The 22,800-nt window shown below is 35.8% G+C and overlaps 5 protein-coding genes across 10 annotated transcripts in view; 2 read left to right on the forward strand and 3 right to left on the reverse strand.

Annotated features, from left to right (window-relative positions):
- Positions 1–5,334, reverse strand: part of LOC126756891 (augmin complex subunit dgt3) — a 276,422-nt gene extending 271,088 nt beyond the window's left edge. Inside the window, exons 1-8 of one of the 2 annotated variants that reach the window (XR_007666651.1) lie at positions 5,244–5,334; positions 4,849–5,177; positions 4,614–4,791; positions 4,437–4,547; positions 4,302–4,375; positions 3,540–4,235; positions 3,303–3,480; positions 3,001–3,228 (exon numbers count right to left, since the gene is read on the reverse strand). Coding sequence is in view for 1 of the 2 variants with exons in the window: in XM_050470385.1 (XP_050326342.1) it covers positions 3,070–3,228; positions 3,303–3,480; positions 3,540–4,235; positions 4,302–4,375; positions 4,437–4,547; positions 4,614–4,791; positions 4,849–5,177; positions 5,244–5,261 (1,743 nt within the window). In the remaining variant the exon portion in view is untranslated. Of the gene's footprint in view, positions 1–2,935; positions 3,229–3,302; positions 3,481–3,539; positions 4,236–4,301; positions 4,376–4,436; positions 4,548–4,613; positions 4,792–4,848; positions 5,178–5,243 lie in introns of those variants that run through there. The other variant, XM_050470385.1, reaches the window with a different exon arrangement.
- Positions 5,335–5,815: 481 nt separating this feature from the next.
- LOC126756921 (proteasome subunit alpha type-4) lies at positions 5,816–7,043 on the forward strand. Its single transcript, XM_050470423.1, has 4 exons — positions 5,816–5,932; positions 6,053–6,258; positions 6,321–6,656; positions 6,723–7,043. Exons 1-4 carry the CDS (start codon positions 5,930–5,932, stop codon positions 6,958–6,960), a joined length of 783 nt encoding a protein of 260 aa, XP_050326380.1. The 5' UTR covers positions 5,816–5,929; the 3' UTR covers positions 6,961–7,043.
- A 1,991-nt stretch (positions 7,044–9,034) lies between these two features.
- On the forward strand, positions 9,035–9,826 carry LOC126756936 (ubiquitin-conjugating enzyme E2-18 kDa). The gene has a single exon (XM_050470445.1). The coding sequence runs from the start codon at positions 9,279–9,281 to the stop codon at positions 9,741–9,743; it is 465 nt and encodes a 154-aa protein (XP_050326402.1). The 5' UTR covers positions 9,035–9,278; the 3' UTR covers positions 9,744–9,826.
- A 381-nt stretch (positions 9,827–10,207) lies between these two features.
- Positions 10,208–12,918, reverse strand: LOC126756887 (cap-specific mRNA (nucleoside-2'-O-)-methyltransferase 2). Of its 2 annotated transcripts, XM_050470379.1 has the most exons (3): positions 12,844–12,918; positions 11,939–12,544; positions 10,208–11,837 (listed from the first exon to the last, which is right to left on the reverse strand). In XM_050470379.1, exons 2-3 carry the CDS (start codon positions 12,473–12,475, stop codon positions 10,287–10,289), a joined length of 2,088 nt encoding a protein of 695 aa, XP_050326336.1. In that variant the 5' UTR covers positions 12,476–12,544; positions 12,844–12,918; the 3' UTR covers positions 10,208–10,286. The 2 variants fall into 2 exon arrangements, with proteins under 2 accessions (XP_050326336.1, XP_050326335.1); XM_050470378.1 differs by lacking the exon at positions 12,844–12,918 and having other exon boundaries at positions 11,939–12,611.
- Positions 12,919–13,821: 903 nt separating this feature from the next.
- LOC126756873 (protein qui-1) overlaps positions 13,822–22,800 on the reverse strand; it is a 159,250-nt gene continuing 150,271 nt past the window's right edge. For 2 of the 4 annotated variants that reach the window (XM_050470356.1, XM_050470355.1), the window contains one exon: positions 13,822–16,075. In XM_050470356.1, the coding sequence (XP_050326313.1) occupies positions 16,028–16,075 (48 nt within the window). In that variant the 3' untranslated portion in view covers positions 13,822–16,027. Of the gene's footprint in view, positions 16,076–18,614; positions 19,914–22,800 lie in introns of all 4 variants that reach the window. The other 2 variants (XR_007666650.1, XR_007666649.1) reach the window with 2 other exon arrangements.

Below are 22,800 nucleotides of genomic sequence, written 5' to 3' on the forward strand. Positions count from 1 at the left end.
GTTTCGGATGTGATGCGCGAACTTGAATTTCAGTTTTGAAGTGAAATGAGTTATGTTTGGTAGAATTGAAGTAATACTGTTTTTTACACCCTGGACAAGGTATATTAAGTTTGCTACGAAGTTTGTAACATCCAGAAGGAAACGTCCGAGACCCTATGAGCCTGGCGAGCTGAGTCGCTTTAGTTTTGCGTGGATTCGTTATGGATACTGGAGCAGGTTAAATTCCGACATACCAAATATAAGTTCAGCATGCAACGAGCCCCGTTTAACTCTAAACATCTCTTTGCATGCCCAGCTAACCCTTCACATCTGACACGCCTCTCGAAACGGTTCAACCCCGTCGAAACAGAACGTTTGCTGGGCCTACCATTGGGTGGCCTCGATACAGGTTTTCTGAACCTTACCACTTTAACGGGCACTGGATAATCGTCACATCAACAGCAACGATTTAGTTTTTGAGTTATCGATCAAACGTTTAGCACACGTCTTTTTATCCACAAGCAGCCACTCATTTGTTGGATTCGCCAATATCGGATGGACAACTTTTTTATTTAACGAGATATTTTCACGAAATTATACATGGCTTGTTTAGGCAACAGTACAATCTCCATATAAAAAGCTCTAACGCGGACTAATGAAATGTTGTCATTGTACGTGCTTTCGCCCGATATAACTGGAAGGGAATGACTGTAGAGTTTAGCCTTTGTTCATCGAGAAAAGATTTGACTTTTCAGTGTCCTGCTCATTCAAAAGTAGCTCCAGCATTGACGTAGGTTGGATCCCATGCGGATGCGATGACCATTTCGCTTCCTTAGCCAGTTTGACAAAAAAAAAGAACTAACGGCGCGGTTCTTGAGGCCAATTATAACAATATCATTGGCGTACGGCGGCAGCTATTACTCTTATAGAAGATTATATGTACCTTATCCCTTTAGCTCTGCAGCTCGTTTTGATTCAACAGCAATAGACTGAAAAGTCATACGTTAAGGGAGTCACCCTGTCAGAAACCTCGTTTGGTATTGAACTCCTCGTAAATCATTGTAGATTTTTCTGGTGCTATACTGATAAGGTCCAATTAGTTTATTGACGATGGAATTTAGTCTTTCGCACAGTACACTCGATAAGAACTTATATGCGATATTTAGGAGGATTATCTGTGCATCGGGCAGAGCTCACTTAGGTTTTAAACGTCGGGAAAGGTTTCTTCCGACTATATCCTGTAAAGAAGCTGAAGCATGCACCTCACGAGCTCTTCACCACTGCATTTGATTAGCTCGGCTGACAATTCATTGGAACAGTCACTTTGTTGTTCTTTAGATAGGTAATTGCTATACGAACTTCTTTACATTCCGGCCATTTTACATCAATTCCATCATCATCAATTGGGAAATCGGTTTCTATATCTCCTGGTGTTATACTGTCTAGAGACTTCTGAATGGAAGTGAATGTATTGCCTCCATAATTTCAGTATACTCTGAACATCAGCCACTGGACCACCATTTTGGGTTCAACTTGAGTATGCTCCGTTACATACGTTCCTTATATGTATATAATTCAATCAATCAGAATTTGTTTACCTTGCACAAGTAGGTAATTAATTTACAATATAAAGGGATGGAAGCAGACAAGGATTTAATAAAAATATATTTGTTTTTTTTTGGTATACATACATTTTAGAGTACTTAAAACTTCGTAAAAATGCACATTTTTTGTTAATCAGAGAATAAATTTCTAATTAAGCCTTTTGTAGTTATTGTCACAGTGACCTAGGACCTACTAGTCTCAGTCTTTCTCCCGTCCATAGCACTTCTTGGACGGCGGTTATGTCAGCCTTTACTCTTGCGAGGACATCAAGGGACCGAACATTCCAGTTGCATGCCCTTAAATAGTAATCCATCAAAAAGGGAGGTCTCTCATCCGCATCTGTTTTCTTACTTTCATTTGGGGGTATTTTTTACTTGGCAGGTCCCAAGCCCTGGGGAGGCATGTCTCGCCTTCTCACTTTAGCTGACTTTCAAACGGATTTTTTTGGCTACCCAGAGGATACTTAGTCTAAGACCGAAAGTCGTGAGCTGCTTGAGTCATATGTAAAAGAATCGTTTCTGGTCACTTCCAAGTGTATGGCGCTCAGAGAACTTTTCCGCACTTGCATGAACATGGCTCCATCCTCCAACTAATTGCTACTTACCGATACAAATGTTAGATCGCCGAAGTAATAGCACTTAGTCGGGTAAGATCCGGGTCAATTTCGGTATCCTAGATAAGGATGTTGAAGATTATTTGCCTCTTTGCCCATTCTGTCTTGTAAAGCTCATATAACTCCTTAAATTAAGAAAAATATGTTTTCTTCTTAAAGAACCCTAAAAAGCATTTAAAAAGAGTGCATAAATTCCTTCGCGAACCCCAAAATCATGCCAATGACCATTCTTCTCGTTACATCAACCCACACACACACACACACACACATGCTTACACAACCATCAGCTGTGCAATTATACATTAATACTATTAAGTACGCTCAATTAGATTTGCTGAAAACAATTAACATGTCACTTACTCCATCATTAAAGACCTTAGTGCAAAAATAACTACAACACAAGCACATTCGCAAAACGATTATGAGAAACTCTCGCTCCAAGGCAAATACAAACATGGACACACATTGCACGAATACATACGAGCGCACGCATCGATATCCATTGACAATGGTTAGCAAGCACAAGTGTTTCTTGAGGCCTTAATTCATTAATTCGTTTCGTGTTTACTCAACCATTTTGGCGCGAAAGTCTACCATTGAAGTGTTTGAGCATACTGTTTTGTTGCCACCAACACGCTTTGCAAACACACACGCACGCACTTTGTTAGCCAAAATTTTAAACAGAGAAGATGAACCCTGTGGGAAAGTACGAAATATACCCTGTTCAGAATATAAAGATTGCTTTGAAAATAAAAATGAATTATTAATGTAAATATCAGAAACTACGACTTAAATTAATTAACAATTATTACAAATGGCTTCCATAATTTGAAATTATTAAAAATATCTGCAAACGTTGGCACCATATAGACTCATTTTCTTTTTATGCCACTTATCGACTTCAAACCCGCGGTAGTTGGCACTTTGGATGCAGCTTTCTTTGCCTCTTCAATTGCCATTATCATTCGCCGTGGTTCGGTTAAAAACCAAATCCATAACAATTGACTGTAGCGCCAAAGTTTGTCTTTTTCCTATTAAGTAACGATTAAAAAGGAAAAAAAAAACTTTTATTTATTTAATTTGAAAGGCATTTCGAATATCTTACTAGTCTTTCAGCTATGTTTTCTTGAAATTGCGTACGCAAATAACGCAGTGTTCTATCTAGGCGCTCCTGAGTGGTTTTGGCGTTGTAAATGGGCATTAAGAAGCGCACATGTTCAAACATTGGCGCCTCCACAGGGCTATCATACACCATTGGCCGCAATAAAGATTCTAAGCGTTGCCTAAAAGCATATCAAAACATTAGTTCAAAAAGCTGTAATATTTTAATATTTCCTCTTACAATCCGTTCATTTGTGCAGTGACATTCGCATATGCTTTACCGCCGATCATCCCCTGCACAGCATATGACAAGAGTCTGGTGAATTTCTCATATTCATATAGGCAGGACTTTGGCTCGCTGCGCACTTTCTGGCCGAGATGACGCGATAATCGTTCGGCTATTGCATCCAACAGTGATGGCGCAGAGGTATTAGTAAATATATTGCCATAAGCTAAAAGTGGCGTGTTGTTCTGTTGAATGGTGCGCATAATTTTAATGCGCCTTTGACAATTATCTGTTTCACTGTTTAACTGATCTGTGTTCACAAAACGATTTCGTTTCCGTTCTAAATCTAATTGTATCGCGATCCAAACAAGTTCGGCATTTGATAAAGCATCCGATATAATTTTTGTTAAACGTTTATCGGTTTCTTGGCGCTTTAAGGCACGCTCTAATTTTAGTTTTGTATTTTCATACAGTATCAACTCCATGCGCTGCTGGGTATGCTGCCGCACATGCAAAGTGAGATCGTTCAAAAGAGTTTCATAAGCAATCTTCAAATGGTGTTCGTTCATCATTTCCAGTTCGCGAGTTTCATGCTCCATGTCGGCAAGACTGATGACATGTATTTGCGAAAGATCCAAAAAATCGATCAAAGACTGTGTCGCCTTTGATTTTGCCTTTTCTTTAATATATTCCAGCGTATAGTATTCCATACTACACAAAAATAAGATAATTTATTTTTTAACGAAAGAGTTGGAAGTAATAAATTTATGCGCTTACGATTTAGCTAAGGATTGAAGTTTGTCGGAAAACTCGGAATGTTCAGATGAGGTGCAATCCATTTCGCTGTAGTCCTGCAAAATAAATGCTTATATGATTACTATTTTGAACAATAATAATGAGTGATTACTGCACTTGAATTTTAAAATTCTCCTTCATGTATAAAGTAAAATATTGCATGAATGTATCGCATTTCAGCAGGTATTGATCTATAGGTAATTGATGAATAAAGAGCGGTGGCGATTGCTGCGAAGTAAAAATAGAAAACAATAATTTGTTGCACCAAATGTTACAAAACAAAAATATACTAACAATTTTCGTAAAACAACGTGTGGCTTCGTTGGAAAGTTTATAATTTTCCAATTGCATTTCCTCCAGCTGCCGGGCATAGTTTTGACATTCATTTAGTAAATCATTTTCTTTACTTGTTAAAATACTGATTTCATTTTCTAATTCTCCCAATTGCGCGTTAATTTTGTTCTTGGTACCTCTACAGAGACCGAAAATATGTATAGATAAATCATAATTAAATAATTCCAATTACTACCTCATTTCCTCAACGAGTGCTGCGTAGCAATCTTCTGTATGTTCTAGCAAATTAAGTTCCTCCGACATCGCTGTTGCTTGCTCCTCTGTGTATTGCAGCAATCCGGGATTTTCAATTTCCATTTCCTTTAGTTTCGCAGCGCGTTCAGTAGATTCCAACAACTCTCCCCGCTGCTTTAACTCGTCAAATTCTAATACTTCATTCTCGGTTAGTATATTTATATCGGTTATATTTTCAGTGAAAAAGTTGAAGAACTTTTGGAAACGATCATCATAGAGAATCCATTGATTGGCGCAGTCAAAGCCCAACTTTTTGAAGGCATCAAAATGCTACAGGGTAGGCAACATATATATATTTCTAATACTTTCATTTTGTTTATCTGTTATTAAACTTACATTAATTAAATCGCCCATAATTATTAAAAGATAAGAAACTAGAACAAAATGCAAATATTTTATTTTAAATTAAATTGAATTCTTCTTCTTTATTGCCAACCCAATTCGTAAAATAAATGGGCTACACTCCAATTGAATGCAGGGTGCACATGATGGGCAAGTAAATTTTAAACTAAATATTTTATACCGTAATTTAATCAGATTTATTTTTAATGTTCAAACTAAAATCTTCATATTACCTGTTAATTTTTAATACTTGCTGAAATACAAAACTGCATCTTTCTGTTACGACAAAGTGCTGAAGTGCTCTGCAAGCCACTTATCGAAATGTCATCGGGTTAACTACCCAACAGAAATTTCTGTCAAGGTTTATATAAGATTTTTAAGACGTGTGATCGATCATCACTTCATTACGCAAAGGCATTATTAGTTGTACAAGCGTATGTGTTAATTTCTCTCAAAACTCTTTTAACATTTTCGAGTTTCGGGAGGCGTGACATGTTGGGGCTAATGTGCTGATTTTTGCAATTATTTAGCGTTGGTAAGCACTGAAAATTGTCACAGTTGTTTAAAATTATCGATAAACGTTGCAGATAATTTGGTAACACTTTTCGCGGCAGGAATGACAATACAATTTCACTGTGAAATAAGTGAATATTAAAAACTTTTAATTAAACAACAGCAACATGGTAAGTAAAAAATAAGTAAATGTTTTCAAAAGTCTTGAAAGCCATCATTTTATGTAATATTCTTGCTTAATGCAGTTAAATTAGGCTTTGTAATGCAAGTGTTCTTATGTATCTTCCTAGGCACGTCGTTATGATTCGCGGACAACCATCTTCTCTCCAGAAGGCCGACTATATCAGGTGGAATATGCTATGGAAGCTATTTCTCGCGCTGGCGCTGCCTTAGGTATACGCACTGACGATGGTATAGTTATAGCTGCAGAATGTCATACAACAAGTCCATTATTAGACAATGATATCTTTCAGGACAAAATTTACAAAATCAATGAGTAAGTTGTAACATCCAGTATTCGTATCAATATATGATTTTTTGTCTAAACTTAACTTCCAGTCATTTATGTGTTGCTGTTGCTGGTATTACATCCGATGCCAATGTTTTGGTAAATGAAATGCGCTTAATTGCTCAACGTTATCAATATAATTATGGTGCACCAATACCCGTTGAGCAACTGGTCTCACATTTGTGTGACATTAAACAAGCATACACACAATATGGTGGAAAACGTCCATTTGGTGTATCGATACTTTACATGGGTTACGATAGACGCCATGGATTTCAACTCTATCAATCAGACCCCAGTGGCAATTATAGCGGCTGGAATGGCACCTGCATTGGTAAAAGCTTTGGTGTAGCTATGTCCATGTTAAAGACAGAACTTGCAAACCGGTAAGAAAATGTAAAATATATATGTGTAAACAATTATATTAATATAATTAATGTTGTTATTCATAGTTATGATAACGCCGAAAATCCTCTTACAACTGAAGAAGGTAAGAAAATCGCTATCAAAGTGCTAGCTAAAAGCATGGAAGGCATTAATGCAGAAAAAGTGGAAATGGCAGTTACCACATTAGGGAGTAATGGACGCCCTATAATTAAAATGGTCCAAAAAGAAGAAATTGCACAATTGATAACTAAACACAATGAAGAGGAAGAAGAAAAGAAAGCGTCGACGTCAGGGTCAAACTAGAATTAGATATTCGATTTTTCTATCTAATAATATTTTATGTTTCGGAATTAAACGGAATTATTAAAAGTAAAAATATCACTCAATTATTTTATGTATTTAAAAAATTTACGATATATGCTGCTATACCATACGGAGGCGGGAGAAATAGCTAAGGATTGAGCAAGAATGAACGCACTGTGTATTCTGAAATTAATGTTGTTATCAACTACCGATTGTTGGCAATATATAAAGCCATAATATAGGACATCAAACATTCAAAAATTGTTTTCGTAGGAGGTTTAGAAATATATTAAAAATGGCAAAACTTAAAAAACACTCAACGGCAGCGCGCTTTTGAGTTTAAAGACTTCCGTTTTGTGAAAAACTTAAATGTTACTTATTTCTTAGTGAAAAACAGATCGTCATATTTTTATGTGCATACTATTTATTTATTTATATTAAAATCTAAAATAATTATTACATATTAACATTTCTCCATTAGCATGGCATATTCAACAACATTTTCACAAATTGAAATATATTCAAGATTTACCCTAGTTTAACAACAGGTGATTTACGACGATTATTGCGGCGCTTGTTTTTATTGCTCCTTTTGGCCTTGTTGCGATTAGCCCTTTTCTTGTTTCTTCTATTGCGATTCTTGTTGGAATTTCTACTGGAGCTGCTACTAGTACCTCCATTGCCGGATTTCTTTATATGTCTTATCGCTGTATAACGGAGATTTGCAGTGATCCTCTTGGATCCATAATCTGAGCTCGTCGGTGAGGTAGTATTGGTCGACGACGTTGGAGACGTTGAAGATGTACTATTCTGACCATGGGAAAGCTTTAATGAAAAAAGCGCGAAAATAGCTAGTGGTACAAGATATTGTGCGAACTTCATTTTAATCCAAAACCGAATTGATTAGATCGATTGAATGATGAACTGGTTGTGTATGCTGACTTAGAAAAGTCGCGGATTTATATAGTATTGCGTTTAGTAGTGAGTAGTTGATCTTTTCGCATGAAAGTCAATAGACTGTTCAAATAAAGATGACATTGGCTAAACAAACAAGTTATAGAAATTCAAAGAACACGTGAAATGTTAGTGACCCATTTAGAAACAGTTGCGCCCTAAATAATTTCTTCTGAAATAGTTTTCGTTACAGACATGTACGTACATACATACATTATACGTAGAAGTTCAAAAAGTTTCATTTGTAGAATGGCGCCATAGAGAATGCGCTATGTTTTTGTCAACAACTGGGAGTTTCCGTGAGCACAATGGCCACAGTGCTTTACCTTGAGTCATAGCATTAGAGTATGCTAGAGGGTACCGTTGACCCCGGAAATATTTATTCGTTTCCACGAGTCATGTCGGTGCGAAATGTTGCCTGCAGCTACAACAACAACAATGCCGGAGACATAAATATATTTATTTGGATTTCTTATCCATTTAACATAGTAAATAATTTGAACTATATTATATAATATACAGCTAGCAAACTAATCATAATGATAGCGATATGAAGCTAGGATTGGGAAACACACACTAATACGATATTCTTATATCCTGAGTAATCTGTATTCACTTTGCCATGTAGTTGGTAACACCCAGAAGGAAACTTTGGCGATCTTATAAAGGATATCCATGGCTAAGTGTCGAGCTGATGAACACTAAAAAATAACCTTTGTTGTTCGATTCCTCAATTGAGAATAACCTAACACTAAATGCTGATTGCGTACAAGCAAACCGATGTTTGTGTTCATTATTAATATATAATATCAATCAGATATACATAATTGGTTTCTAATTAGGTAAACCTTCTTTAATCTAACATACAGAGCTGATGGAGAATGTTACTATATTTTTTGTTTTACGTGCTTCAAATCGTTTGTCTCAATTTTTGCTTATTTCTTTTATTATTAAAAAAGGATACTAAAGCATATCCCAGTTAGCCGCGAAGAGCGGTTACACGTACACAAAAGTTTCGGGTAGTTTTGTCAATTCTGCATAAAGAAGTTCATGGAAACTTTAACATTATTACATTGTTACAAACACCATATGCAAGTGACAGTTTAGCAAATTTCCCTTAGAAGAATTTATGCGCGAATAAATCGAAAAACACCACTGTTTCATTTTTAAGTTTTGACATTGCCGTCAAAAGGAAAAAGAGTGAAATAAACACTCAAAAGGAATAAAAAGGTGGACAGAAGGAGATTAGTTCTGGAAGTTTATAAAATTTGTGAAATTGATATTGAAAAATCAGCTGTAAGGAACGTGAGAAGCACTAAAGTTTTATTGCTATAGAAGGAGAATCTGAACGTGAGCGAAACGAGATGACTGCTCCGCGTAGACTGCGCAAAGAATTGACCGACCTACAGGCTTGTGGTCTGAAATCATTTCGTGAAATCAATGCGGACGAGGAGAATCTGCTGCGTTGGACCGGTTTAATTGTACCAGATAATGCTCCATATAATAAAGGAGCATTTCGTATTGAAATAAACTTTCCTGCGGAGTACCCCTTTAAACCTCCAAAGATAATATTTAAGACTAAAATTTATCATCCAAACATCGATGAAAAAGGACAGGTTTGCTTACCCATTATATCAACTGAAAATTGGAAGCCTGCAACACGTACAGATCAAGTTGTTCAGGCATTGATTGCATTAATCAATGACCCGGAACCAGAACATCCGCTACGTGCAGATTTGGCCGAGGAATACTTGCGAGATCGAAAGCGTTTTATTAAAAATGCCGAAGAGCATACCCGGAAGAATAGCGAAAAACGGCCGACAGATTAAATAAGAAGTGCTGCCAAAAAATTACATGTGAAGTAGAAAAAATATATATACAAAAATAAACAAATATAATCATTGGCATTGAATTATGTATTTCCATCTACTGGACATATTTGTAAAATTGTATTGTAAATGGTAATATCAATAGAGAGAAAAAGTAGAATTTTACATACGAACACGGGTCAAAGTCATTGTGTTGTGTATTATATTCCTAAAACCACTGCTTTGAATAAATAGCTCCATGTTTTCTTATAAAATATGTACAAATTCTCCAATGAATATAGTTATTATAAAGTATAGGTAGACTGAAAGAAAAATAGCCATTCTCATTGCTTAGGAATCATTCGGTGGATAATTTAATAGCAAGTATATGCAAATAAAATAATGACTATATAAAAAACAATTGATATATTTTTTAAATATTTTCTCAGCTATATGTTTTATTTATATACCTACACACGAACAGATTTTTTTATTTGAGATTTCAATATAAATATTTATTCCTATTTATTTCTAGTAGAAAAATTATATTATTCTTACATTGTTTTAGTTATCTAAAGCTAATTTAAAATTTTTCATCAATAATTGATTATTATAAGCCATCAATGTATTTGCAAATTTATTGCGATGCAATTTTTCGATAGGCATAATACCCAAAACATTTGCATCTTCTGTTAGTAAATCGCGAATCCGTTTTAACGTAGACATTTGGTCTTGTGTATATTTATCACATTTGGCAAGCAACTCTATTTGAAAGTTAGACCCGGTGGAAATAGATAAATGTCCAAAAACGAAAAGGGCCAATGAAAGTAGCACGGAAACGGATAAGTGTGTTAAAAAGACCACATTTGACAGAACTAATCGCTGTGTTTGCTTTTCGTAAATCGTATCCAGTAATCGGATAAAGTATTCTCGAGGGAGTAGCGAGTATCCATGCATATTAAGATTTAGATGTATTTCCTCACCGTCTGCAATACAATTGGGTTTTAGCATGTAAATAGGATCACGGTTTAACATATCCTTAAGCTTTTGATGCAGTTGCATAACATATGGATGTGCAAAAAGACTACTAAGTAGTTCAGTGAATGGAGCGCCTCTGTAAATATGCAATTCAGGAGTAGAAGTGTTTGATGTGTCATACTCATCCTGAAACTGTATATCATAATTGAAGTCTAATATTTTTTCTAAATTGTTAATGTAACGATGAAATGAAAATATTCTTTCTTCCATTGTCGTTTCCTTTGCCATTTCACGTTCCGTGTATGAGCCTCTGCAAAACGGTGCAGACTTGCAGTTTTCTTCAGTTGCTTGATGTCCATATAAAACTTTATTTTGCTCCGCGATGCTGCACACCTTATAGCGAGCGTAAAATTCATTGGCTGTTTCGGTTCGGAAATGCTGTTTATAAATCACCTGACGACGAGTAGGTTTTACTTCATATGTCTGAATGTTCGCTTCAATCGCTTCAATTTGAAAATTCATAAAAAGTCGTGCGCATATCTCATGTTGCAGAAAGAAATCATTTGGCAAGTATGATCTCGGGAAAAGAGGAAGTATGTTTGCACATCCAACATTTTCCTTCATCAATTGCAATAGTTCTGGTAAATACTTAGTCTGCTTTCGGTAACCAATGCAAATGATATAAATTTCCGAGTTGCCACGCTTCGAGGTAGCGGGCTTGAATACGTGAACCTCCTCGAAAACACAGTTCAGCAAAAATAGTTTACACACGTTGGTTGATTCGAACATTGTAAACATTTTCACTACAAAACAACCACCATCTGCGAGTATACACAGAGCTGCGGTGAGCTCGGCAAAATGAAGTGTCGCCACCACTTCTTCCTGACAATCAGGTGCATCAACACAATCTATTGAACCATCAGCCGTAATTAGCTGTACATTATCCTCCAAACGTTTCCGGCAATGTTCTTGCATTTGCTCAATATGATTACGATTTATAATATTACCAGTAAAATCATCATGCATCAGCCAATTGTCAAATGTATGAAACATAAACCTATCGTCCGTAATCATGCCACTTGTGGGGTTGCCTTCGTAATATGGATTAAGTGTTGTAGAAAGCCAACGCCATTCCACCTATATAACATATGCATATGTATATATACATACATATATTAAATATAAAAACAAAAACAGTTAGTATGATGTGTTAATCAATTCTGGATCAATATTATCACCTCTTCTTTTTTGTATGTTGAATACATGTAATGATTTAAAGCGGCAATAAATGCTCCCGGCAATTCGCACAGATGCAAAGAATTTAAATGCGGACCTTTTACCAGAGGGTAGGCGTGGAGGCATTCAAATAATTTGCACCAAGCTACTGTAACAAATTCGGCCTTAGTTTCATTTTTCAAACGCCATGGTATCTCATTTGATGGATCCTGGCGTCTTGTATGCAGACTCCAATCTTCAATTGTGTAATTATTTAATTTGCACTTCACATCATTTAATTTTGGCTTCAGTTGTTGCAGTGTATCAAATTGATAATATTCACTAAATGCTTCGTTTGGAGAAGGTAACTGCCAAGTATTCTCTTTTGGTTTCTGATAATGGAACTTTTTTTCGAACACTCGATTAACTTCCATCTTGCTTGGTTTGTTATTATCCGACCTGGATTCGTAGCGAAAATGCTCCTTCGATGGCCTGTTGTAGTTGGTTGCAACCTGCAATAATCCACTGCGCGGAATTAAACGTTGTGTCGTATTTTCCATTTTGCTATTTCTTCTATTCACATAAGCATTAATAGGGTTTAATGCAAAGAAATAAACACTGGATAATAACTAGAACAATAAGAATAATAAAACTTTTAATACTGCGCTCGATCTGTTATATGAACGCCGGCGAATTTCTAATAATCCAAAGGCGGCTTTCTCTTACAGTGAGCATGCACGGACGATTAAATATTATAGCGAATATTTGTACCATGAACAGGGTATTTTAAGTTTGCCGCTAAGTTTGTAACACCCGAAAGGGGACGTTTGGAATATTTTAAAGTATGTTTTTTACTTTTCTTCCCAGTCCTTGCATGGAAAGCTTTTGTAAGTTTGTTAAGAGAAGTTTTAAGCAGCTGTTTACTTACCCAATCGGTATTATAAGATTTCAAAAACGTTGGAACCTACAAGATTTATGCCATTTCTGATCGGCTGACACAAAAATACCGTTATATTTAGAAGTGTGAGTAGAAATTTCATCACCAAGAACAGTAGTTATTCGTTTATTTATTTATTTTTGCATTTATTTTTAATTTACAATTACATACATACATACATGCATTTCATATACTAATTGGCTTAGTTTAAACGGCACACGTATTTCTACATAAATACGCGAACAACACAATACAGTAAATACTCGTAGCAGATGCACTTAGAGGCCTACATAACTACATATATAACTACTAAATACTCTTACATACGGAATTTTACTGTTCCAGTCGAACAGCTTAAGTATTACAACTACATACATACATATGTATACACTTAAGTATAGAGTACTCGTAGGCGTGTGTACCAAAATTAAAAGCACCGCAGTACATGCGATAGTTAACAACTACCTTGCAACTACTATTAACATGGACTAGTCCGTCGACGGCCGCAACAGAGTTCAATTGTGGGATTTCTGAAACATGCCACTGTCAAACTAGTTCAAAACGGAAAAAAATGAAATAGATAATTTTTATGTGCTTTTTTTAGGGTCTTCCACGTATTCTTTTGGTTATTATAAATTTCATGGCAAGTACCCGTTCAGTATATAAAAATAGTCCAGTATGCTTTCGGACTAGTTCAGACACTAGTTAATCCGCAGTTGTCATGTAGTTGTTAACTAGCAATTCTGCCTTTATGTTTAGTGTGTGTGTGGGGAACAGTTTCTTTGGTTCATATATAATGTATGTGTTTGTGTGGTGTTGCCAGCTTCACAAAAATTAGTCAAAATTCAGCATTTAACATTGGCTTTTGTCAACTGTAAAACCCGTTAAGCACATGCACAAACATGCATATTTGCATATGCATGGGTATGCAGCGTGTTTTGAATTGCTGCTCCCATGTACTGTATACTGTTTTCCAAGTAAGTTGCCCTGTAGGAAATGTTTCTTAAATATAATAATTTATTTGTTTATACGTGTGTGTGTGTGTGCGACTTGCAAATATTTGATTGTCTCCATTTATTATGATTTCTTTATGACATTTATTTTTCATATTTTTTTTGCATAATTTTATTTATTATTTAACAATTGCTTTTATTACATGAGTGCCTTTATTAAAGTGTTTTTTATTTTTTTTCACTCTTTACAAAATATCTTACGGTTTAGTATATAACTTGTTCTCTTATATATAGTATATAATATATGTATGTGTGATTAAAAAAAGTAGTTAACAATTTTAGTTTTTTTTTCAAAATAAATTACTGTAATAATTATAGTTTAAAGTTTGTGTGTTTTTGGTTTGTAGTTCCATTGCTTGTTTATACAATTTATAAGTATAACTGAAGAGTACCTACTTAGATCTAATTCTATATGTTGTTATACTAGTTATCAGAGTTAACCTCAAACTGTCTCAGTTGATCAGATATCAAATTTATCAGAATCAAATGTAAACAGAATCAGGGTGGCTAATAATGAATTATAATAAAAAACGTTACAAAATTCATAAAAATTTTATGCAGAATTTTTTATTAGAAAGTTTTTATTCAAAAAAAATTCGCAACCCTAAACTCAATAAACATCTTCTATTCGCCACTTTACTGCTCCGCTATGCTTGAGCGTTCCGCTCTAGCAAAAGAAAGTAATAAAATACGTCATTGCTTCGCTATTTCGCTGCTCTCATTAGAAAATCATTAGAAAATCTCTCTCATTAAAAAAATCTCTCTCATTATAAAATCTCTCTCATTAAGAAATCTCTCTTATTACAAAATCTTCATTTAAAGTTTAACAACAAAGTTAGCGAGCTGACATCAATGCGTATGTGTACAATCCATTAAACTGGCATTATCGCACATTTTTCTATCTACATTGATTTATGCCAGTTTAAACTACTTATACCAGTTTAAGCGACTCATACCAGTTTAAGCTACTTATACCAGTTTAAGCGACTTATACCAGTTTAAGCGACTTATACCCACTTATACCAGTTTAAGCGACTTATACTAGTTTAAGCGCCTTATATCAGTTTATGCAACTTATACCAGTTGTTTGTTTCTTTCGCCATATCCCAAGCGCATCGCTGACGAGTAATTTTCGCTAAACTCAGTAATTATGTATTTGAAATGTTTTTACTTCCTCAGCAGGAATCGCTAGTATAAAAGTCATTTGAACGCATTAATTAAAAAAAAAATGTATGTATATGTATTTTTCACAAAACTGAGCGCCTTCACTGCCAAAAACCTCTCTCTTATCATCAAGTATACATTATTTTGTTATTGGCGTGAGAAAAGAGCTTGAATTTCTACAGTTTATAAAATCAGCAGCTAATGGTGGGAGTTGTTGTCATTGTTTCTTACGCATATAATTTATTTTCAAAAAAGACATACATACATACATACAAATAAACTGTTATGCATGTCTGTAATTATGTAAGCAACGGCTTTTTTGTTTTCTTTTGTGTTATTAACAGCAAATTGTTGTTTCATTTTGTAAGCATAGTTCAGCTTTTAACCCCTTTTTTAGTTTCCTTTCGTCTACTTTTACTTTGTGTTGTTGTTATTACTATTTATTATTAAATAGTTTTGTTTTTGCTGGCTAAGTGTCTTCTAATATGTATATAGTTTTTTGTTTTTGCTTTAGTACTATTTGCCATTCGCACATTTATCATGAATGTACAGTCGGTAGCTTTACGGTTATTTAACAGTTATTTACTTGGTAATAGAAACAAAGAACGCAAGTGCAGTTTGTCGATAAAAAAAAAAACAAGAAATATATAATATTTTTCTTAAAACTTAAACCTTAACACCTTACGACTTATCAGCTAAATTCTTATTATTTTTCGCAACTGAGAAACGTCAAAAAAACTAGAAACTTACAACAGAGTTGCTTAGAAGCCTATTGCTTGTCATTTTTGCTATATTATTTATTTATTTTTGCATAATACTCTTCAAGTATGCATACTAATGTTCACACAACCTTCTACTCATAGTTTTTTGTTTTTGTGTTGGTTCTCTTCACATTACTCCCAACTCTCTCATCATTTGTAGCTGAGAAACTGTACGTCAATCTTATGCGCTTGCTTCTAAATCTCCTTGCTTAGTTATTTCGCTGATCCTGGTGTTTGCTAATCAAAATTGCTAACGGTATCCTCCTCCTCCTGCAGCGAAATGATCTTGAAGTGCAAACAATTAAGAAAGAAATATATTATATAAGTTGATTACAATGTTGAATTTAGTATGTTTTTCAAATTAATATTAAATTACTACTGTAGATATAACAAAATAAGAGGACTGAAAAGAAAATAACAAAACTATTTTGTTAGTTTGGTGTATTTTGTAGAGTTTTTCTAGCAGTGGTGGCTGCCTTTAAGGTGGCAGTAGATGTATTGCGCCGTAATAGTACTATTGTCTCTTTTGAGGAGGTAAGCATTCACTCCAACGGTAGAGCGGCAGTAGTAATGGGTGATCCAAGTAGAGCTACTGTTTTCAATAATCTCTTTTTGACAGATTACGCTTTAGTCGTATCAAGCTGTTATGTTATCTTTGTTCAGGAATGTTTGGCATTTCATCATGGAAAGACTTACGCCTGAAGAAGGTTAACAAATTTTTCAACTTTATTACGAAAATTCACGTTCTGTAAAGAATGTGCTTCGCGCGCTTCGATCAATTTATGGTCAATATAATCGCCCTACTGAGCGTAATATTCACAACATCATCATCCATCTTGAGACCCAGTATTCATTATTGGATAACATTCGATCGAATAGACCACATTCAGCACACAGCGAAGAAAATATACGAAAGACCGTGATGAGTCTCGGACTCGGATTGACGTCTGTAACGACTTAATGCGTGGAGATCTTAAATTGAAAGCATACCAATACAGCTTTTGCCAGAACTGAAGCCACTCGTGCTTTCCAAGCGTAATCGCTTCTCTCTATGGGATCTTGAAAAGAAGCTCTGACGTTTCCGAGCCAAATTTTGTTCAGCGATGAGGCCCATATCTGGCTCAATGGGTATGTAAGCAAGCAAAATTGCCACAGTTGGGACGAAGAGCAATCTGAAAAGATTCATGAGCCATTTCATCCAGAAAAAACAAGGGTTTGGTGTGGGCAATCATCGGCTCATATTTCTTCAAACGAGCGCCCTGATAACCGCCGGAAATTGAAGCTCGTGAACTCGGCGACATTTAGTTTCAATAAGACGCCGCCTTTTCCCATACTTCGCCTCAGCCATTGGATTTATTGAGAGAACACTTCGATGAGCAGATATTCTCACGTTTTGGGTCGGTCGATTGGCTACCAAGATCATGTGATATCACACCGTTAGACTTTTTTCTGAGGAGATAAGTAAAGTTTTTACGGACAATCCCGCTTCGACTCAGACCTTGTAGCAAAACAGCACGCTTGTCATTCGCAAGTTACCAGTCGAAATACTAGAATGTGTCATCGAAAATTGGTTTCAACGGATGGGTCATCTTAGACGTAGCCGTGGCCAACATTTGAAAGAGATAATCTTCTGAAAATAAATGTTCTTTCAAATGATAACAAATATTCCTCATAAAATTTGAAGCTTCTGTGTTTTTTCTTCAAAAAAGTAGGAATCCTCGAAAATGATCATCTGACTTTACTGTCGATTGCATCAGGGGAATAAAGTCCGGTCATAGCAAGAGAGCGCACCCTTGTCCCAATTAAATCGACTTGCAAACAAGTTGGGTTTCCGTTGTCCTTTTGCGACTGGACTTTGAGTAAGCTTAGCAGGCGCTGGCGAACAACTAACTAATATGCGATTGCGAGTCGCAATCGCAAAAGTTTTTACTGATCATTGATCAATAGGCGTGCTTGCGGTTAAGCTGAAATTTTAAACGGACGCAAGTTGTTAAAGTTGTTTGGAGGAAGGTGGGGTTGAAACAGCCAGGAAATTTCTCTTCCATTGCCCATCTTTTGCAAGACTGAGTTTCAGACTTTCAACTCTGCTATGATATCTTCCGTGATTCTCGCGAAGTAGATGGAGTTGATATCAGCCGCTTTAACAAATTTGTTGCTGCCATAAGGTTCTTGAGATTTCTGAGAGCTTTTGAGATTTAAATTCGTGTAATAAAACCATCCTTAATTTAATCTTTTATAAAAACGTTCAACATGTCTTCCGAGTTTATGCCATCGACAGGTGAATGAAGAAGTAAGGTGAATAGGTTGACTTGGCTAAAAAATCTCGGCAATTAAAGTTATGAGACCCTCACTGCACGGTTTAAGTAAGTATCAACTCACTCGGATTTTCATGAAGGTTGAAAACTTTTTCACGCTAGCAGCGCCATCTATCTCGTCTAAGCAATTTCACTAAACTTGCTTTCGAAGAAAAATTCAAATTAATATTTATAAGGAAAAAAATCACTCAAATAATTCTAATAATGCTTGCTATATTTGTGTGTGTGTGTATAAATACATACATATACATATGTATATAGATAGACTAATGCGACTACTTCGCCTACATTTGTTTAGCTAACAATAAAAGCGTTAACTACAATGGCGCTACAAAAAATCATAAAAAACTCATATGAAAATATGTATTTGCTAAATTTTACTAAGCGTCCATATGCATACCAACAAAACAAGATCTTCTTCTATATATGTATATGTATATCTATGTGTACTTTAGCGTAATTCTAAATAGTTCAATAATAGTCGCTTTTGGCATTCCTTCGCTACTTACATGCATTGTGAATCCGTTAAAGTTGCGTTGTCATTGCAGTTGTTGTTGTATAAGATAATATATTTTTCTCTTGCTTGTGTGTGCGAAATGTTGATGATGATTTTGTTGTGTGCCTGGTGCATTTTCTTATTGTTATTACTATTAGATTAAGGGGTTATATCCACTTGTCGATTTCCAAAGATTTATTTTCATATATATTTAACGCATAAGATGTGTGAGAGCGTTCTCCGAAAATTTGAAGTTACTTCGGGAAAATGTTTCGGAGATATGAGCCTATTTTTTAGAATTTTTAAATTTACAGTAATAGGCGCCCAAAACTCTAAAAAGTATTAACCAAAAAAAAAAAAATTATAAAAAAATAAAAAAAAATTTAAAAATTAAAAATTTAAAAATTAAATTAAAAAAAATTTAAAAAATAAAAAAATTAAAAATTTTTTTTTGAAATTTCAAATCTGTAAATACAAAATATTTATTTATTTTTATTATAAAATGCGTCCTCAAAAAAAAAAACACAAAAAACACTGACTTCTGGGACTTGCTAGTGGATACAACCCCTAAATCAAAACTCAAAAATCATTTTCTTAATTTACAGTTTTTGCTTCTTAAGAAAATTAATGGTTTCTGTGTAATGACAGCAATATCTTCTCACGCAACACTCCGTTCACTTGCCTGTGTGTGTGTGCGTGTGTGTTAATTTGACAAAATTTTAATTGAAACGCATTTTATGTGCACTCTGTGTGTTTAACGGTTAACTACCCGTAATATTACTTGTTTGTTGTTATTTTTATATTTTTATTATTTTTTTTTAATTATTTGTGTGCTTAAAACTACAAAAATCATACTTTGCTCTAAGATTTCAGCAGTTTTTGAGGTAAGTTTCCGAAAATGGTAATTTCATTGCGGTTTTTACTTTCGCTTCTATGAATGTGTGGAAGTTAGGAAACGGGTGAATCGAAATTACTGAAGCGTCGCCCGTATATAGTCATCGAAATCATCTAAAAAATGCAGGCAATAAAATCAGATTGACTCGAGTGTACACGATTAGCTAAGTCAAGGACGCAGGCGCAGGCTGCTACTGACGCCCCACTCAGTGTAGGATTTCAGAGAGCACATTGCATTGTTTACAACACGCATATTACAACAAATACATAGGTATGTATAGCTTAGATGTCTAGTGAGAATGTGAGTCTAGTTGACGGGTGTTTCAATATGCTTGCTTTTGGGTTATGCTGTTGGACTTGGGTGCTCCTTAGATAATGGGTTGCTGCAGGGAATTACGCGAGCTGGTTTTCGAATGCACTGTGCGCGGGCAGTTGTAGGTAATTTCAATGTAAAATGTACATAAAAACAAAGTTATGGTTAGTTTATACAAAGGTAGCCAAATGCAAAAATATTTAAACATTTGTATATATTGGATTATTGGTTTACTGCTTTTACTCGAATAAGTTGTGAAACGGAACATTTAGAGCACGAAAAAAATTCACTTATGTACGTAACGAGAAAGTCTGTACTATATAAAAACACGAAAAATATATTATGTTACATTAGAGGAAGAATAAAACATTCGTAAAATTCTTTAAAATTTATTTTTATTTAAGTCAAAATTTATGAAAATATTTAGATTTGGTGAAAAAGTATGTTTTGATGTTTGCTTGACGAAAAGTGCTTAAAACGAAAATTTTTTAAGTTTCGAATAAAACTTTATATACTCACCTTGGTTCTGTCGGGGATCTAAACATCGCAAATATATTCGATTATACATTGCAAATGACATTGTGGTGTGCCTGAGCTGTTTGTGATTCACCAAAGAGTGTGGCGAATCGAACAAACAGCTGGCATAAAACAAGTAGATAACCATAAACAAATATACATATGTCGAAGTAGTATTTGAATCGTCAAATTGCGTAGTGCTAACGAAACAATAATGTAATGGTATAACTAAAGCTAATAACAGGACAGGAATGGTGTTTTAAAGCTACAAAAAAGTAGTGTATGCATCGCATTTTGACTGGTGATTAAAAAGGGATCACTTGCTGCAACCCTAAACGCACACAAACATATGTGACTCCCGATAAACCAGCAAATTGAACGATAAAGCTGAATATCCATAACACTAAGGTAATGCTCTATATTTGTCAGATTCAGAAGAACACGCTGTATTATGAGCTCCTAAAACCAGGTGCAACATTTTACAGATATTTCTGCCGACGAAAAATCAGAAACTTGAAGCGAGTAATTGCCGAAAAACGTGCAGAATTCACGACTAAACCAGAGACCATAATTATTTATTATGACAACGCTCGGCCTCAAGTTGCAAAACGTGTTAAGAACCATTTGGAATCCAGCGGCTGGAAAGTTTTACCCACCTAACCCGCCTTATAGCCTAGTGCTTACTCCTTCTGACTACCCTCTGTTTCGGTCTATGCAGAACGCCATTACTGGAATATGGTTCACATCAGTGCAAGGTATAAAAAATTGGTTCATTCGTGGTCACCATGCCGGCGCAGTTGTTTTGGGAAGAAATCCACAAATAGCCCGAAAGTTAGAAAAATATCTCGAAAATTTTGTGAAAAGATGCGGCAACTAACAGAAGGTTTCAAAACCGGAGCATACTCTTATAGAACCCTCAGAGGTGGTCTGTTGACTTATGTCCAGAGCATACTGATATTATGGAGGGAACACTTCCACAACTTGCTGAATGGCAGTGGAAGCACAGCACCAGGAGATGGTGAACCCGATTCTCCAATCGATGACGATGGAGTGGACGTTCGATCGCCCGAATTCTAAGTTCGAATAATTACTACTCGTCCGAAGAATAAAAAAGCGGAAGGAGCCGATGGATTGCCGTCCAATCTATTCAAATACGGTGGCGAAGAACTGATAAGAAGAATGCATCAGCTTCTTTGGAATTTACCATCTGCGCAAACTACAGTGGGATAAGCCTCCTCAACATAGGATATAAGGTTCTATTAAGCGTACCGTGTGAAAGATTAAAGCCCACGGTCAACAAACTGATTGGACCCTATCAGTGTGGCTTTAGGTCTGCTTATAACTGACCAGATATTTAACATATGTCAAATTTTGAAAAAGATCCGTGCAAGGAAGATCGACACACACACCACCTCTTCGTTGATTTTAAAGCCGTCTTTGACAGCACGAAAAGGGTTTGTCTCTTTGCCGCTATTTCTGAACTTGATATCCTCACAAAGCTAATACGGCTGTGTAAACTGACGTTAAGCAATACCCAAAGTTCCGTCAGGGTCGGGAAGGACCCTCCGGGCAGTTCGATACCAAACGAGGTTTCAGACAAGACGATTCCCTTTCGTGCGACTTCTTCAATCTACTGCTGGAGAAAATAATTTGAGCTGCATAACTGAATAGAGAAGATACAATCTTATATAAGAGTGTACAGTTGCTGGCGTACGCCGATGATATGATATGATATTAATCATTGTCCGAAACAACCGCGCCGTTAGTTCTGCTTTCTCCAGATTGGATTAGGAAGACAAGCAAATGGAACTGGTAGTGAACAAGGGCAAGACGAAATACCTCTAATCATCAAACAAACAGTCGTCGCACTCGCGACTTGGCTCCCACGATACTGTTGACATTCCTAACTTCGAAGTCGTCGATAATTTCGTCTATCTTGGAATCAGTATTAACAGCAACAACAATGTCAGCCTCGAAATCCAACGCAGAATATCTTTTGCCAACAGCTGCTACTTCGGACTGAGTAGGCAATTGAGAAGTAAAATCCCCTCTCGACGAATAAAGACCAAACTCTACAAATCACTTACCATTCCCGTCCTGCCAATAGTTGTAGTTAGGACCGATGACAATATCTGATGAGTCGGCGCTACGAAATTTCGAGAGAAAAGTTCTGTGGAAGATTTATGGTTCTTTGCGCATTGACAACGGGGAATACGGCAGTTGATTGAACTCATATAGCGTTATACGACGACATTAACATAGTCTAGCGATTTAAAAGACAGCGGCTACGCTGGCTAGGTCATGCGTCCGAATGGATGAAATCACTCCAGCTCTGAAAGTATTCGACGCAGTACCCACCGGGGGAAGCAGAGGAAGAGGAAAACCTCCACTCCGTTGGAAAGACCAGGTGGAGAAGGGCCTGGCTACACTTGGAATCTTCAAATGGCGCCAAAGAGCGAAAAGATAGAATAACTGG

This window comes from Bactrocera neohumeralis, chromosome 4 (genome assembly GCF_024586455.1).
Source record: "Bactrocera neohumeralis isolate Rockhampton chromosome 4, APGP_CSIRO_Bneo_wtdbg2-racon-allhic-juicebox.fasta_v2, whole genome shotgun sequence".
Taxonomy (NCBI): domain Eukaryota; kingdom Metazoa; phylum Arthropoda; class Insecta; order Diptera; family Tephritidae; genus Bactrocera; species Bactrocera neohumeralis.

Bases quoted from the DNA above. Each gene is read 5' to 3' on its own strand.
- LOC126756887 (XM_050470379.1), bottom strand. From the start codon at position 12,475: ATGGAAAATACGACACAACGTTTAATTCCGCGCAGTGGATTATTGCAG. The intron at 11,838-11,938 runs GTGATAATATTG...TATGTTATATAG, and splicing joins CAACATACAAAAAAGAAGAG to GTGGAATGGCGTTGGCTTTC.
- LOC126756921 (XM_050470423.1), top strand. The intron at 6,259-6,320 runs GTAAGTTGTAAC...CTTAACTTCCAG, and splicing joins AAAATTTACAAAATCAATGA to TCATTTATGTGTTGCTGTTG. The intron at 6,657-6,722 runs GTAAGAAAATGT...TGTTATTCATAG, and splicing joins AAGACAGAACTTGCAAACCG to TTATGATAACGCCGAAAATC.
- LOC126756936 (XM_050470445.1), top strand. From the start codon at position 9,279: ATGACTGCTCCGCGTAGACTGCGCAAAGAATTGACCGACCTACAGGCT.